Raw genomic sequence first — 13579 nt, forward strand, 5'->3', positions numbered from 1 at the left:
TAGAAAAGATGGATGTTTAACAAGACATAAGAAAGAAATAGAAAAAGAAATAATGAATAATAATGATAAAAGAAGTGAGAATAGTACAAAAAATAAATACTACAATACAAGAAGAAACAATACAATAAGAAGAAATAACATTTTCATAATCATTACAACAAATTATTTTAATAAATAATTGAATAATGAGAAAAGTGATGATATGAATAAGAAACATGAAAGAATAACAAGAATGTATTGAAATAGAAAGATATGAAGAAATCTAATGATTTAAATGTGAGATAAAGAGAAAGAATAATAAGACAAATAGAATAAATTAGATAAGAAATAAAGTAGTAAATTATAAGAAATGAATATTCAGAAGAAGAAAAATCAATCCATGAAGAAAGATTAATACAATGATATGAAGAATAAAGAAGAAATGAAAGAGATATTATTTTAAACTACATGATTCTTTAAAAACATTTAAGTTTTGATTATTTGATTTCTTAAATTAAAACATTAAAGCAACAAAATAAAGAGTATTTTAATTTATTCTTTACTTTCAATTCCATCTAACATTCTTACAATTTCATCTATCGTTATTCTTTCTTTTGGTTCTTGTTGCCATGACTTTTCAATAATTTCTTTAATATCTTCTTCTACTTCTTGTATTATGTTTGGTCGTTTACCTGTTGTGATTGTATCTGCAATATCCAATGGATATGGATATAATGTTTTAGGAAATGGATCTTGCCATATAATGATTTGTAACATTGTTATTGAAAATGAATATATGTCTGATGGCATTTTATAATGTTGACGATTTAATATTTCTGGTGCCATGTATTTTTGTTGTTTATATTCCTTTTGTGAATGTCATATTTGTCATCATCATATTAATATTTCTTGCACTTTCAAAATCCATTAATTTACAATTAACTTCAATATTATCATCAAGTGTTACAACATGGAAATTATCTGGTTTAATATCTCGATGTAATATTCCATTCGAATGAAGATATGAAATTCATTTTGCTCCATCTATCATAGATTTGATTCGTATTTTCTTTGATATTTCTGTGATTTTTCTTTTATTCATTATATCTTGTATTGATCCATATTCTTCAAATTCCGTTACCATACATATTTTACTAGGAATAAATACTGCTCCATAAAAATGAATGATATATTCATCTCGAAATTTATCTAACATTGCTACTTCTTTCTCAAATTCTTTCTTTTTATCTTCACTTTCTTCAAATCTTTTCAGATATTCACATACTCAGTATTGATAATTGACAATAGGAATTAGACAAGACTAGTCTCCACTGGTGTAAAAACAATAGAAACAAATTCTGTTAATAATTAAATTAATTGATTTATTATAAAATACTTCTACCACTATTCTTGTTACTATCAAAATAAAAACTTGTTTCGTTTTTAAACCTTAATTAGTTTCAGAGTAATAGACTCTACAAGGTTCTGCAACAACCTTTTGACTTTTTTGAAGGAGAGTGTCTTCCTATTTCTATACATACGGAATGATGAGCATCCAATTCTGAATTTGTTTTAGGATTATTTGAATTAGTGTCTAAATTTTGGAAGCTATTTGTTTTTTCTTGTTGTTTTAAATCTTCTTTACTTCATCTTCTTTAATTAATTCATTTTCTTCATTAACCTCTTTTAATTTACCATCTGAACAGACCCCATATACAGCACTTTTATCAACATTACTACAATCATCAGAGGATTTATTTGTGTCATTAGTACCTGTACAGCCTTTCTAATGACAGTCTTAATTTTATTTTCTAATAGCCTAGTTTTTTCATTTTTTTGCAAACATTCATATAAGCAAAGAGTTAAGTTTTTATTTATAATATTAATACTATTAATTAAACGATCTAACTTATTTAGATTAATTTTATTGTTTTTCTCGGTTACTAAAATCCATTTTCCTTTATCTCCAAAACCCATATTCTTATGTTCATTTGTAACTTCATACGTTTGATCCATTTCACTCTTTATTACTTCTGGAACAAAATATCTTTTCCCAGAGACATGAATAACATCATTTTTTTTCCAAATTCATAAGTTTTAATGTCATCCCCATTTCTCCATTCTGTCTCATCTTCAAAAACTTCAATTTCAATTTCTTCTTTACATCCAGTTAATATATTACTTGAATTTATTTTAGTTCCACTAATAATTCCTGGTGGAATTAAAACTAAATATTCAGAAAATCCATTCTCTGTTTGTTCAATATATCCTTTCATTATTCCACTCCAACTTTCAGCTAACGTAATAACAATTTTTCTGTATTGAATAAACCTATCTAACTCAACTATTGTAGATAAAATAGAAGCAGAATCTCTTCTGTGAAAATCCTTATGTTCCATTAAATTGAAATAATCGTTCAATTTTCTAAAAGTCATTTAGAGTAATAAATTAATATAAAACTATTAAAATATTTCAATAACTATAATAAAAAGACAATTAATAGATATATCCATAATTGGATTTTATGAATATTGAGAAGTGTTTATTTCAGTTTCTTCATTATTGTTTCCTTCATTTTTATATTTATTTGGTATTATGTGAAATTTAGATTGTTCTTTTTCTATTATTTTGTCAGAATTGTTTAATTAAAACATTAATTCTTTCATATTTTTTTATTATTATTCTTTGTAATGTAAATTGGAAAAGTCTAATTTTAATTTCAATGTTTTTAATCTTCTTACAGACTCTTTGTGTATTAATCAATTTATTGATAATATTACAGGTATTATTTCTACATATATTATTTCTCTATTATTTCTTAATTTCTCTTGTAATTCTTTGTATTTATTTATTTTATGAATATAATTTAATTCTATATTCATACCTTGACATATAGCAACATCTATAATATATCCTTTCTTTCATATTTTAATAATATATATTTTGTCTTCTAGCATAGAAATGAATTGTCATTAACCAATAAATCTTTATTGTAAGTTATAATCATTTTATCATTATTAATACATTTTGGAGTATTATTAAAATCAATTGAATCAAATTCATTAAAATATGTAATTAATAAGTGTTTAAATATTTGTTTACATACATAATCATGTTTTAATATTTGATTCTTTTTCATTACAGGACATCATAACAGTATATGACTAATAGATGCAATTGTGTTATGATAATGTTTACAATATTTTAAAGCATCATTTTGGAGTATTTTAGATTTAATATTTCCTGTCATAGTTACTCCTTCTTGCGTTTTTATTATTTTGATGAATGCATTTCTTTTTATATTTAATGACTTCCATGTTGTTATTGTTAATTTCTTATCATTAAAAGTGCCATTTGCACATCTTATATATTCACCACATTTCTTTTCTTTCCATTTATTTAAATATCTATCATTTAATTCATTATTTACCCATTCAAATACTTCCTTTACATTGTGCTTTCTTTCATTTGATTCTATTATATTCATTATTTCATTAAAATTAATCTTCTTACCAAATGCTTTCTTCATTCTTTTAATTATTCAATTTGGATTTTCTTTTATTGCTTCTATCATTTCTCCTATTCCTGTGTTTATGATCTGGTTTTCTTATTTATTTTGATATTGTTTGTATTTTTCTTTGTATTTTATTATGATATTTGTTTCTATTATGATGTTTATTTCTATTGAAATTATTGTTAAAGTATTTATGAAGATGATTATGATTGAAGTGATGAGTGAAATAATTCATATAATTAATAATGTAATTATTATATTACTGTTTAATGTGGTGGTTAATGTGTCTCTGTCCATACAGATGATATCTATTTTCACAGACTCTTCTATCATTTATATTCATTGATTGATGTGAATTTCTTCTTCTTTGATTATTTGTTTTTATATTATCTATGCTATTTCTTGTAACACTTGTCTTCTCCATTTCCATCAATAAAAATTAACCAATTTAAAGAGGATTATACTCAGTCACTTAGTTGTTGTTTTAAAAAGTTAACATTGTTTTATATATTATAAGGTTTTGAAGTATCTATGCCTTCAAGCCAATTACAGTTTATTGCATCTTTACAAGTCCAACGTAATGTAGTATCATAACGTAATAATCCACTAATAAGAACAAGAAGGTCTTTGTCTTTTATATGTGAAAATTGTTCACTGAAAAATTTACTTATTGGGTGGTCCAAATAATTTGGTTTGATTTGTTCTGATTCTCGATATAGTGTTTCACAGTCAATTTGAATATTACTACTTTTTTGAGTCATTTCAATTAAAATAATACCACAAGACCATGGATCTATTTTATCAGAAGGAACATAAATAGCTTCTTTGTTTTGATCATTTGAACGCATAACTTGTAAAATTTCTGGTGGTGCATATTGTTCAAGCATACCATCATGTGTATAACTTTTAAATGAATATTTAGCCATTCCAAAATCACATATTTTTACAATACCATTTTTTAATAAAATATTTTCTGGTTTTAAGTCTCTATGAACAATATTATTTTCATGAATATATAAAAGTCCTTCCATTATTTGTTTAAATATATATTTTGTTCTTATTATGTCATTACCAAGATATCCTCCTATTATTTGTCTTAAATTACAATCACAATATTCCATAAATAATTCAAGTTCATTCTTTCCTGAACAAACTCCTAATATTCTTCTTTTTTAATTCTTTTTTATTTCATCTTATATTTTAATTAAAACAAACTTTACAATATTTCTATGATTTAATTGTCTTAATAAACATATCTCTCTTAATGCCGATGAAGTAATTCCAATCCCATCCATATTTTCATTATTATACTTTTTTATTACAATGCATTGTTGTGTAACATTATCCATTGCTTTAAAAACAACTCCATATGTTCCTTTTCCTAATTTAGATAAAAGTGTAAATCGTGAGTGTAAACATATCCTTTCTGTCATACTTCTTTTATTGTTTTTTTATTAGTTCCTTTTTATTTATCTTTTTATTATATTATTTTACTATTAATTTACTATTTTGTTCCTTCTTTTTATTTTAAATTAATTCTTATTTTTTTAACTTCTCGAAGGTATAATGCATCATCATTCTTTTTGAGTAACTCTTGGATTTTTTGGTTGTTCTAAAAATAGATGTGTTTTATTTTTTACAATAAGATGACTTTTTAAAAGACACCAAAACCTTCAGTTTAAACAATGAGACAGACAACATCTGTTAACCAACAAAGTTGTCTGAAAATAATTTAATGAAAGAAACTACAACTCAAAAAATAATAACCCCAACTGAATATATAACGAAGTAAAAATACTATAAAAATACTAAAAAATACTAAATTTTGTGTCGTACAAAAGAAAAAGGAAATAAACACAAACCTCCTTTTCTAAGAATATGAACACTTCCTCAGAAACAATGTCTAATAGCCAACCACCAATAACACCAGTCATTGCCTTAACAACACTTAGAATTACTTCACCACCTAATACAACAATTCATCATGGATCACTTTTTAAAGAACAAGACTCAAAAAAATTACAAATGTACCTTAACCGCCCTAGTAGAACTGTTATTGAAAATGAACTTCTACCAAGACAACCTTATTTAACTATCCACACTTCACGAACTACTGTTTTGAAAGATGACGTAGTTTTCAAACAAAATAATGTTTCAGTTATTAAACAATACAACCACTTTAAACAAGAAAAATAGTTATTATTGATGCGTTTAAATTATAGTCTTAACTTGATAATAATAGTAAGAGACTTTACTCTCATAAGTAGGAAGTTTATTAAAAAAGTGTGCTGAAATTGTATTATTGTTTACTATTACCTTTATTTGGGTTTCATTCTTATCTTTTATTTGAACTTTCCAAAAAAATAAGATTCAATCTACTTGTATCTCAACAAAAAGATTGTAACAAGTCTTAAAGAAAAGAAACAAAATTTAAAAAAAAAATGAATGAGTAAGATTTAATGTAATTTATACCAAATAATGAATATAAGGAATGTAACAACAATAACTAATATTAATAATATTATTAGTCTCTTTTTATCTCCAGAAAATTGATATTTCCCTGCTTTGTCAATTTCCATAGCTGATTTCGCTGTATATTCTTCAGCATTTTGATAATTATATTCAAGTTGATCAATGACTGTTTGTTGTGTTTTTGTTATACTATTCATCATAGAAATTCCAGTATTAATTTCTTTCATTTTTGTGTTAACATCTTTAATTCGTTGAGTTTTATCATTATCTACTTGAACAAGTAATAAATCATTTTCATCATATGGATTATTGCTTTGCATGAAGAAATATTTTTTTAAGATTAGTTTTCTTATTATATTTTATAATAAAAACAATATATATTATCAAAATAGTAAAAAAAAATAAAAAAGAACTAGTACAATTGAAATTCATTATTCTTCGTTTTAACTCTTTTCATAAAACTTTATTACTCATATATACTTTTAATCTTTTTCTAATAATCATCTCTTCTTTTTTGTTCCTTTTCTTTTAGAACAATGTTGTCATTCAGAATTGCTGGAGAAACAGATCCTTCACTTAAAGCGACATGCTCATTTTGTGATTTTGTTCCATTTTGTTTGAAAATAAAAGAGAGTCTTCCTTTCTTTTTTGAAGTTTGTTCATTAGGAGTAGTTGGTCCAATAGATGAATCAGTTGAACCTGAACTAATATTGGATTGATGAATGAATATGTCACTACCTCTAACTGATTCTCCATAACAAATAGAACTATTTCTTGGGTGTGAACGTTTACTTAAGCCTATAGCCTCCATAACAACATCTTTCATACTTTTTCTTTTACTTTTATAATCTAAATCTTTCCAAGCCTCATCAGTACAAATAATTCTACTTGCACTGGCTATACTAGTTGGTTTAGTTTTAGTGGATTGTTTTGGATAAAGAAGGAGAGGGTCATTCTTTGCATCTTCTATTAATTGTTTAAAAGTTGTTTTATCATTTTCTTCAAGTCCAAGGAAATCTATTTCATCAGGACACATTGACATAAAGTGTTCTACTTTACAATAACCATAAGAGATAAAGAGTTCTGTGAGGTGTTGAAGATTTCTTTGTTTAAGAAATTGACTAATTTCATCAATAGAATTTGTTTGATATTCAACTGGGCGTTGTTTTTCTAATTCATCGCCATTGAAATAGCATTGTAATTCAGGAATAAATTCAATCAAAAAGTTAATAATTTCATCTGTCAATTCATCGCTATGAGTTTTTTCTAAATCATTTCCACCTCCTTCAATAACTCCAAGTCCTCCTTTATTTTGAATTAATGAATATAATTTTCTAATATATTTCTTTTCAGTTAATAATTGGCCAAAGATAATAGCCACAGGTGAAGTAACAGCTTTGATATGACTTGCTTTGTGAAATGGAGAACGTGTTAAAATTGATGCATTTACTACTGGATTAATTAATATAACACCCCCTACTTCATTTTCTTTACGAGTTTCAAATGCTTGAAATAACGTTGGTCCACAACCTGCTCCTTTCCCATAAAGGACTATTGACTTTGAAGGTTGTTTCATTTCTTCTAATATGTAGTTAAATACTTTTGTAATAATGTCTGCAACTAAAGTATCAGAATATTCACTACTATCATCCATATAACCAGGAAATTCATACGCAATAATATTAGAATGAAGCATCATTGACATATTAACTAGCCATTGGTGAATTGTTTCTAGTCGTTCAGTAGAGTCATGACTATAAAGAATTGTACACTTAGACCTATAAACATAAATATATCTTTTTACTTTCAATAACTTCATATAACAAACTTTCCATCTGCTGGTCTAATAAGTAAACCAGGAATGTTACCTGATATCTTAATAAATTGGGGTAATGACTCACAATTACTTGGATGTCTTTTTTTCCATTGTTTTGCACCATTTCTAAGAGAAATACTTGGACTCACTTGTTCCATTACTCAAAATAACAATTTTTGTTTTCAGTTTCTTTTTGTGTTTTTTTAAAAAATAATCTTATTAATTTTAATTTTAAATTTATATTTTGTTTTTCTTGAAAATATGAATAACTATTTTCTAATTTATTTTTGCTATTTATAACGAATAAATATTATTAATTAAAAACACAAAAAACAACAAAAATAAATCTTAAAAGTAACTTAAAAAAGTATGTTATCACGCTCATCATTACACTTTTCATCACAAAGTTGGAGAAAATCAACAACCCAATTACCTTCTTCATCTATCTCTCCACCAGTAGAAATAGATATTCCAGGAGAAGTACCTTTTGAAGATGTATTTGAAAAACTTATGGAATCATTTGCTAAACAATATTGTATGCCTTATGTAGCTGTTGACAAAATTATTAATTCAAAAGAAGTTAATTCATCATTGGAAATAAAAAAATTACTAAGTAATAAAATAGGATTACAGTCTGTTGTTACTTGTTTAGAGCATGAATTTACTTTAGTTATTCCACATAGAACTTTGACACTAACACCAGAATTTCTTTTAACTCATATGATAAAAAAAAATCCAAATGATAATAATTTTGTTACATTAAATGGTTTATATGGAAAAATTACTGATGGTACAATTGCATTATATGCGAATCAAAAACCATTAAATCCATGGAAGACAATGCCAGATATTTTTTATGCATTCCCAAAACATTTTTATGATAACTTAGAAAGTAATGAAATCTTGTTACGAAGGTCAAAAGAAATTTCAGTAATCTCAAATGATTCATTACAATCTCCCTTTGGAGAAATGCCAATCCTTTTTATAGAAACACCATTAATTTTCGATGGTTGTTCTTGGGGGTGGGTAGGTGATGGTCTTCAACCTGGATTTTTATGGATGGAATGTCCAACTATAAAACCACGTACATTTGATAGTATCTCTAAAACTGAAATAGAAATTAACACTGTCGAACCAAAATGGTTTATTCCTCCAACTGAACCAGAAGAACATAGTGGAAACTTATTTTTAGAACGACTTTCTAATCAAAAATCATTATCTATCAGAAATTCATTTGAAACGGCATTCAAACAATTTTCAAATATATCTTCTACATTAAAACTAAATGAAAAGGCAGTATTTCTTAAACAATTAATCAATGGAGCAAGAGGCAAAATACAAAAACATGAATTATGGAAAGCTGATTTTAAAACTTATGAACAAAACATAATTAATTGTATTGAAACAATTTTTACTTGTTCATTATTCGAATCTCTTTGGCCTCCAAGTTATGAGGACAATCCAAAAGAAGAAACTCCTATTGAATGTCGTGAAAAAGATAAAAAGTTAGAAGATTTTATTTTAATGAGACAATTTATTCAAGTAGAAAATATTGCACTTGGTTTTTTGAAAAAATATGAACAAAGTATATTAAAAGAATGTGGAGCATTAATTAGAAATGTTAATATGAAACGATCACCTATAGAAAAAGCAAAAATTCTAAGAGACGCATATTGTGTAATTGAAAATATTGTGAAACAATTAATAAAACTGAATGATAATGAAATTGTAACAAAAACACTTGCTTATATTTTACTAAAAGAAAATATTCAATTTATTCCAACAAACATTTGTTTTATAAAATTATTTCATATGAATTCTACGGATTGGATTATTGACATTGTAGAAAAATATGATCGTGCAGTTTTATTTTTATTAACACTAGGACAAGAAAAAGTTCTTCTTCCAAAAGAAGATTATAATATGTTATTTTCTAAGGCTAAAAGAAAAGCACAAAATCCTTTAAGTCTATCTGATTATTATTCAGAAATTCCTATTCATTTTGATAAGAAGAAAATAATTCCAAAATTAACTGAAATGAAACCTGAAGATTTAACTGATGAAGATTTAGATATTTTATTAAAAGAATTTAAAATAGCAATGAAAGAAAATAGAGAATTGCATAGTAAGTTAGATGATTTAAAAAAGAAACAACAAAAAGAATTAAATTAATTTTTTACCCTGTTCTTATTTTATTTTACTTTTAATATGAAAAAGAAGTATAAAACAAAGAAGATTCAATTACATGGTTGAATGATTAAGGATGAATGTTGAGATCTTTTAACTGTACTGGAATATTATTAGTTTCATATGAAATGGTTGGTGTTTGTGTAATACCTGAGTTTAATTGAACTGATTGTATAGACTCAATAGGAGAAATAGCAGGATTGTCTGAACCAATTAAAGTAGTTTCAATTAATTGTTGAGGAGAAGTAGTGTTAGAAACTTGAGACTGTTCAATTTTCTTTTTACTACAAAACCTTCCACCTTCTCCCCTTTGTCTGTTCATTGCATGAAGATGCCTAGACTCATATTTAAACTATTTATTAACTTTAATATTTTTGTTATTAATCATTAAATTTGTATATTGGGTCTTAATACTCCTATTGGTGGAATATTCAAACTGATAGAAAAAGACAAACTTTCTGTTTGTTTGATGAAGAAATACTCCGAAATTGTAATGCACGTCGTTCATTTCTTCTCTTCATTATTCGGTTATATTGTTTGTCATTTACAAAAATGTATTTCTTTTCTGCATCACTTGCTGACCATTGAATTATATCGTTAGGAAAGCCAGTGAAAGTTTGTTGTTTAGAATAACTTGAAACGTAACTCGAAGGTAATAAGTTCCACTGAAAATTTCTTGGTTGTTGAGGTTGAGTTATCTCCAACGAAGTATTATTGACAGATGCACACATAACAATCTCGAGTTTTTAGTTACACTATTTATAGCATTAAGGGTTTTGAATTTGATTGGTTATTTTTTTCATTTTTGTAAATAGACTAAAATAATGAAAAAAAACGGGAATTTAAATATTTTTGGATAAACTTATAAAAATATAACTTTAAAAAATAAATTATCTTAGTAAAAAAATAAGTGAATTAGAGTATAAATATCATCATTGAAAAGATTTTATAAACATTTCAACTGCTTGAGATATACTTTGCAATCCAAATAATGAAGGGTCAAGTGACTTAATGTCAACCCACTTTAACTCAGAAATATCATCTTTTCCTTTAACTAAACTATTGGAGACTGTACATTTAAAAAATATATCCATAGTTGAAACTTTGAAGCCACTGAAAATATATTCATTTGGTAAACTAAACAGATATTTTAATTGTTTTACTTCTAACTGAAGTCCTGTTTCTTCTTCAATTTCCCTTATTGCAGCAGTTTCTGCATTTTCCCCAAAATCAACAAATCCTCCTGGTAAATCTAAAGTATTTTTTGCTGGTTCAAATGCCCGTTTTCCTACAAGTAATTCACCACATTCATTAAGAATAAATACACCAACAGCAGCTGCTGGATTATAGAAGTAATGAAATCCACACAATGAACATTTCTTAGATTTAAATGTTTCCACCAAAAATTGGTTGTTTCCACATTTGGGGCAATACTTAAAAGAGTCTAATGGATGATGTTCCATTTATCTGTTATAAATATCAGTTGTCTTTTTTTTGTTTTTCTTCTCTTTTGAAATAAAATAGCAAAAAAGATGAATTAGTATGTCTTTTATATTAATAATATCTTCCTATTAAAAAGTTGATATAATATTATTTGATAAAAAACATAGTCTCAATATTATCTATATTGTTATATTTTGACAACATTTATTAAAACAATTTTTTAATTATAAAATATTTTATTTATTTTCTTTTACAAATAACTTACTCTTTTAAAAAACAAGCTCAGGGATGTGATTAGTCTCTGCTGAACAAGGAAGAATAGATGAAAATTCCTTTAACATTTAATTAATTATAAAATATTTTATTTATTTTCTTTTATAAGTTAAATAAGACAACAAAATATAAAAAATTCATTTACTCATTCATTTCTATAATACTATAAAATAAAATATATCGTTTTTTTTAAGATAGTATTACAACAAATAAAGAGACAAATAGTCACGAAGTTCTCCAAATAATTAAAACCAATTTAAACAAAAATACAAGAATGAGTTGAAATTCAATTGAAGTATTTTAAAGTGTCTTTACAATTCACTTAAAAATCTACGAGAATCAATAGAAGTTAAATCTCTTCTTTTGATGAACTTAAATATCAAAATTTATAAGTATGCAGAATAATCAAATAGGTAACAAGGTATATTCATTTTTATCAGAAGAACTGTTTCAATTAGTAAGGTTAAACAAATCTACTTTTCATTGTACCAAAAAAAGTAGTTCTTCAGAAACTCGTAAACCAAAAACCAAACAACCTAAACCTTCTCAATCTCTTCGTCTCACATACAAAAATTTAGAAACTATTAATAAAATTGGAAGTTATCAAAGAAATATGAGAATAGTTGAATGGGTTAAATCTTCTGAATATAAAAAATATCACTTTCCATCTCAATTGTAACTTAAAATACGATTTATTTATGTTTGTTTATGTTTCAAAGATTTCAATTAAAAAAATGTTTTCAATATCATTCGATTTAAAAGTTAAAATTATAAATAAAAATTGACTATACCTCATTCTATTACTTTCTTTTATAAAATCTATTAATATATTTCTCAGTTTTGTATATACGTCAAAATATTTTTAAAAAAATAATTCAACAAAAAGAATTTTTATTTTTATTTGGAAGAAAAGGATAACTAAAAAAATAACTGTAAAAAAAGTAGAATTGTGTTTCTTTCCTTATATATGAGTAGTTCCTTGTCTTTTACCCTACAAGAAATAATGACTATATCTCAATACCTAAAGACAACAGAAGATTTTATTAGATTGCAACTTGTCAAAAAATCATTTTCTTGTCTCACTGACATGTTTAAAGAAAATCCAATTTCTTCACCAATTTTTCGTTATATAACTACTCAAAACATCTATTCCAGAGACGACAGAATTATTCCTAATCTATCTTGTTATATTATTCATTACAAAGTAAGTTATAACGAATATCTTTTAATGAAGAAAGATAAATATTATTTCAAACATATTGAATATACAAAAAGTGATCGTGAAAAGACAAAAGGTAAAATCCCACAAGAAATTACTTGTATTGGAGAAAAATGTTTTTATAATTGTGATAGATTATCTACAATTAATATTCCTGATTCTGTTACATCAATTGAATACTCTGGATTTAAGAATTGCTTGAGACTTACTTCTATTTGTCTTCCTTCTCGTTTATTGAAATTAAAGTCAAATTGTTTTGAAAATTGTCAGTCTTTAAAGGTAATTTCATTCCCTTCAACCCTTACTTCAATTCCTGATGCTTGTTTATGGAAATGTTATTCATTAACTTCTATTCAATTCCCTTCAAATTTGTCTTCCCTTGGAGTTAATTCATTATCTCAATGCACTTCTCTTATTTCATTTTCTTTACCACCTCATTTAGAGGTTATTGGTGATGCTGCATTTTGGGGTTGTTGTTCTATTAGACGAGTTTTATTCCCTTCATCAGTTACTTCAGTTGGAAATGGAGCATTTTGGTCTTGTGTAAATCTATTCCAAGTGTCTGCCCCACTTCATTCTACTCCAATTAGGTATGGTGTTGGTTGTTTTAGAGGATGTAAAATACTATCACAAGTTGAAGGAGCCAAACAAATAAATTGGTAATGAATTTGTGTTT

General features: G+C 25.5%; 10 protein-coding genes and 1 pseudogene across 10 annotated transcripts, besides 3 other annotated features; 3 read left to right on the plus strand and 8 right to left on the minus strand.

The window, feature by feature from the left end:
- Positions 1-531: 531 nt before the first annotated feature.
- On the minus strand, positions 532-1344 carry EHI_054060 (annotated as a pseudogene).
- A 265-nt stretch (positions 1345-1609) lies between these two features.
- EHI_054070 (uncharacterized protein) lies at positions 1610-1995 on the minus strand (the record flags this gene model as incomplete). Its single annotated transcript, XM_001913888.1, has 2 exons — positions 1610-1761; positions 1824-1995. 2 exons carry the CDS (start codon positions 1993-1995, stop codon positions 1610-1612), a joined length of 324 nt encoding a protein of 107 aa, XP_001913923.1.
- Positions 1996-2006: 11 nt separating this feature from the next.
- Positions 2007-2378, minus strand: EHI_054080 (uncharacterized protein; the record flags this gene model as incomplete). Its single annotated transcript, XM_646327.1, has 1 exon — positions 2007-2378. One exon carries the CDS (start codon positions 2376-2378, stop codon positions 2007-2009), a length of 372 nt encoding a protein of 123 aa, XP_651419.1.
- An 87-nt stretch (positions 2379-2465) lies between these two features.
- Positions 2466-3579: a repeat region.
- Positions 3545-3901: a repeat region.
- Positions 3902-3996: 95 nt separating this feature from the next.
- Positions 3997-4926, minus strand: EHI_054090 (protein kinase domain containing protein; the record flags this gene model as incomplete). The annotated part of the gene is made up of 2 exons (XM_646326.1): positions 3997-4657; positions 4709-4926. 2 exons carry the CDS (start codon positions 4924-4926, stop codon positions 3997-3999), a joined length of 879 nt encoding a protein of 292 aa, XP_651418.1.
- A 445-nt stretch (positions 4927-5371) lies between these two features.
- Positions 5372-5689, plus strand: EHI_054100 (uncharacterized protein; the record flags this gene model as incomplete). The annotated part of the gene is made up of 1 exon (XM_646325.1): positions 5372-5689. The coding sequence occupies one exon, from the start codon at positions 5372-5374 to the stop codon at positions 5687-5689; it is 318 nt and encodes a 105-aa protein (XP_651417.1).
- Positions 5690-5949: 260 nt separating this feature from the next.
- EHI_054110 (uncharacterized protein) lies at positions 5950-6285 on the minus strand (the record flags this gene model as incomplete). Its single annotated transcript, XM_646324.1, has 1 exon — positions 5950-6285. One exon carries the CDS (start codon positions 6283-6285, stop codon positions 5950-5952), a length of 336 nt encoding a protein of 111 aa, XP_651416.1.
- A 173-nt stretch (positions 6286-6458) lies between these two features.
- Positions 6459-7939, minus strand: EHI_054120 (uncharacterized protein; the record flags this gene model as incomplete). The annotated part of the gene is made up of 2 exons (XM_646323.1): positions 6459-7743; positions 7794-7939. The coding sequence occupies 2 exons, from the start codon at positions 7937-7939 to the stop codon at positions 6459-6461; spliced, it is 1431 nt and encodes a 476-aa protein (XP_651415.1).
- Positions 7940-8150: 211 nt separating this feature from the next.
- On the plus strand, positions 8151-9953 carry EHI_054130 (uncharacterized protein; the record flags this gene model as incomplete). Its single annotated transcript, XM_646322.1, has 1 exon — positions 8151-9953. The coding sequence occupies one exon, from the start codon at positions 8151-8153 to the stop codon at positions 9951-9953; it is 1803 nt and encodes a 600-aa protein (XP_651414.1).
- An 85-nt stretch (positions 9954-10038) lies between these two features.
- EHI_054140 (CCAAT-binding transcription factor, putative) lies at positions 10039-10699 on the minus strand (the record flags this gene model as incomplete). The annotated part of the gene is made up of 2 exons (XM_646321.1): positions 10039-10320; positions 10424-10699. 2 exons carry the CDS (start codon positions 10697-10699, stop codon positions 10039-10041), a joined length of 558 nt encoding a protein of 185 aa, XP_651413.1.
- Positions 10700-10900: 201 nt separating this feature from the next.
- EHI_054150 (mutT/nudix family protein) lies at positions 10901-11431 on the minus strand (the record flags this gene model as incomplete). The annotated part of the gene is made up of 1 exon (XM_646320.1): positions 10901-11431. The coding sequence occupies one exon, from the start codon at positions 11429-11431 to the stop codon at positions 10901-10903; it is 531 nt and encodes a 176-aa protein (XP_651412.1).
- Positions 11432-11659: 228 nt separating this feature from the next.
- Positions 11660-11763: a repeat region.
- Positions 11764-12687: 924 nt separating this feature from the next.
- Positions 12688-13566, plus strand: EHI_054160 (uncharacterized protein; the record flags this gene model as incomplete). Its single annotated transcript, XM_646318.1, has 1 exon — positions 12688-13566. One exon carries the CDS (start codon positions 12688-12690, stop codon positions 13564-13566), a length of 879 nt encoding a protein of 292 aa, XP_651410.1.
- Positions 13567-13579: the final 13 nt, after the last annotated feature.

Source organism: Entamoeba histolytica, genomic scaffold (genome assembly GCF_000208925.1).
Source record: "Entamoeba histolytica HM-1:IMSS scf_1104750517091 genomic scaffold, whole genome shotgun sequence".
Taxonomy (NCBI): Eukaryota; Evosea; order Mastigamoebida; family Endamoebidae; genus Entamoeba; species Entamoeba histolytica.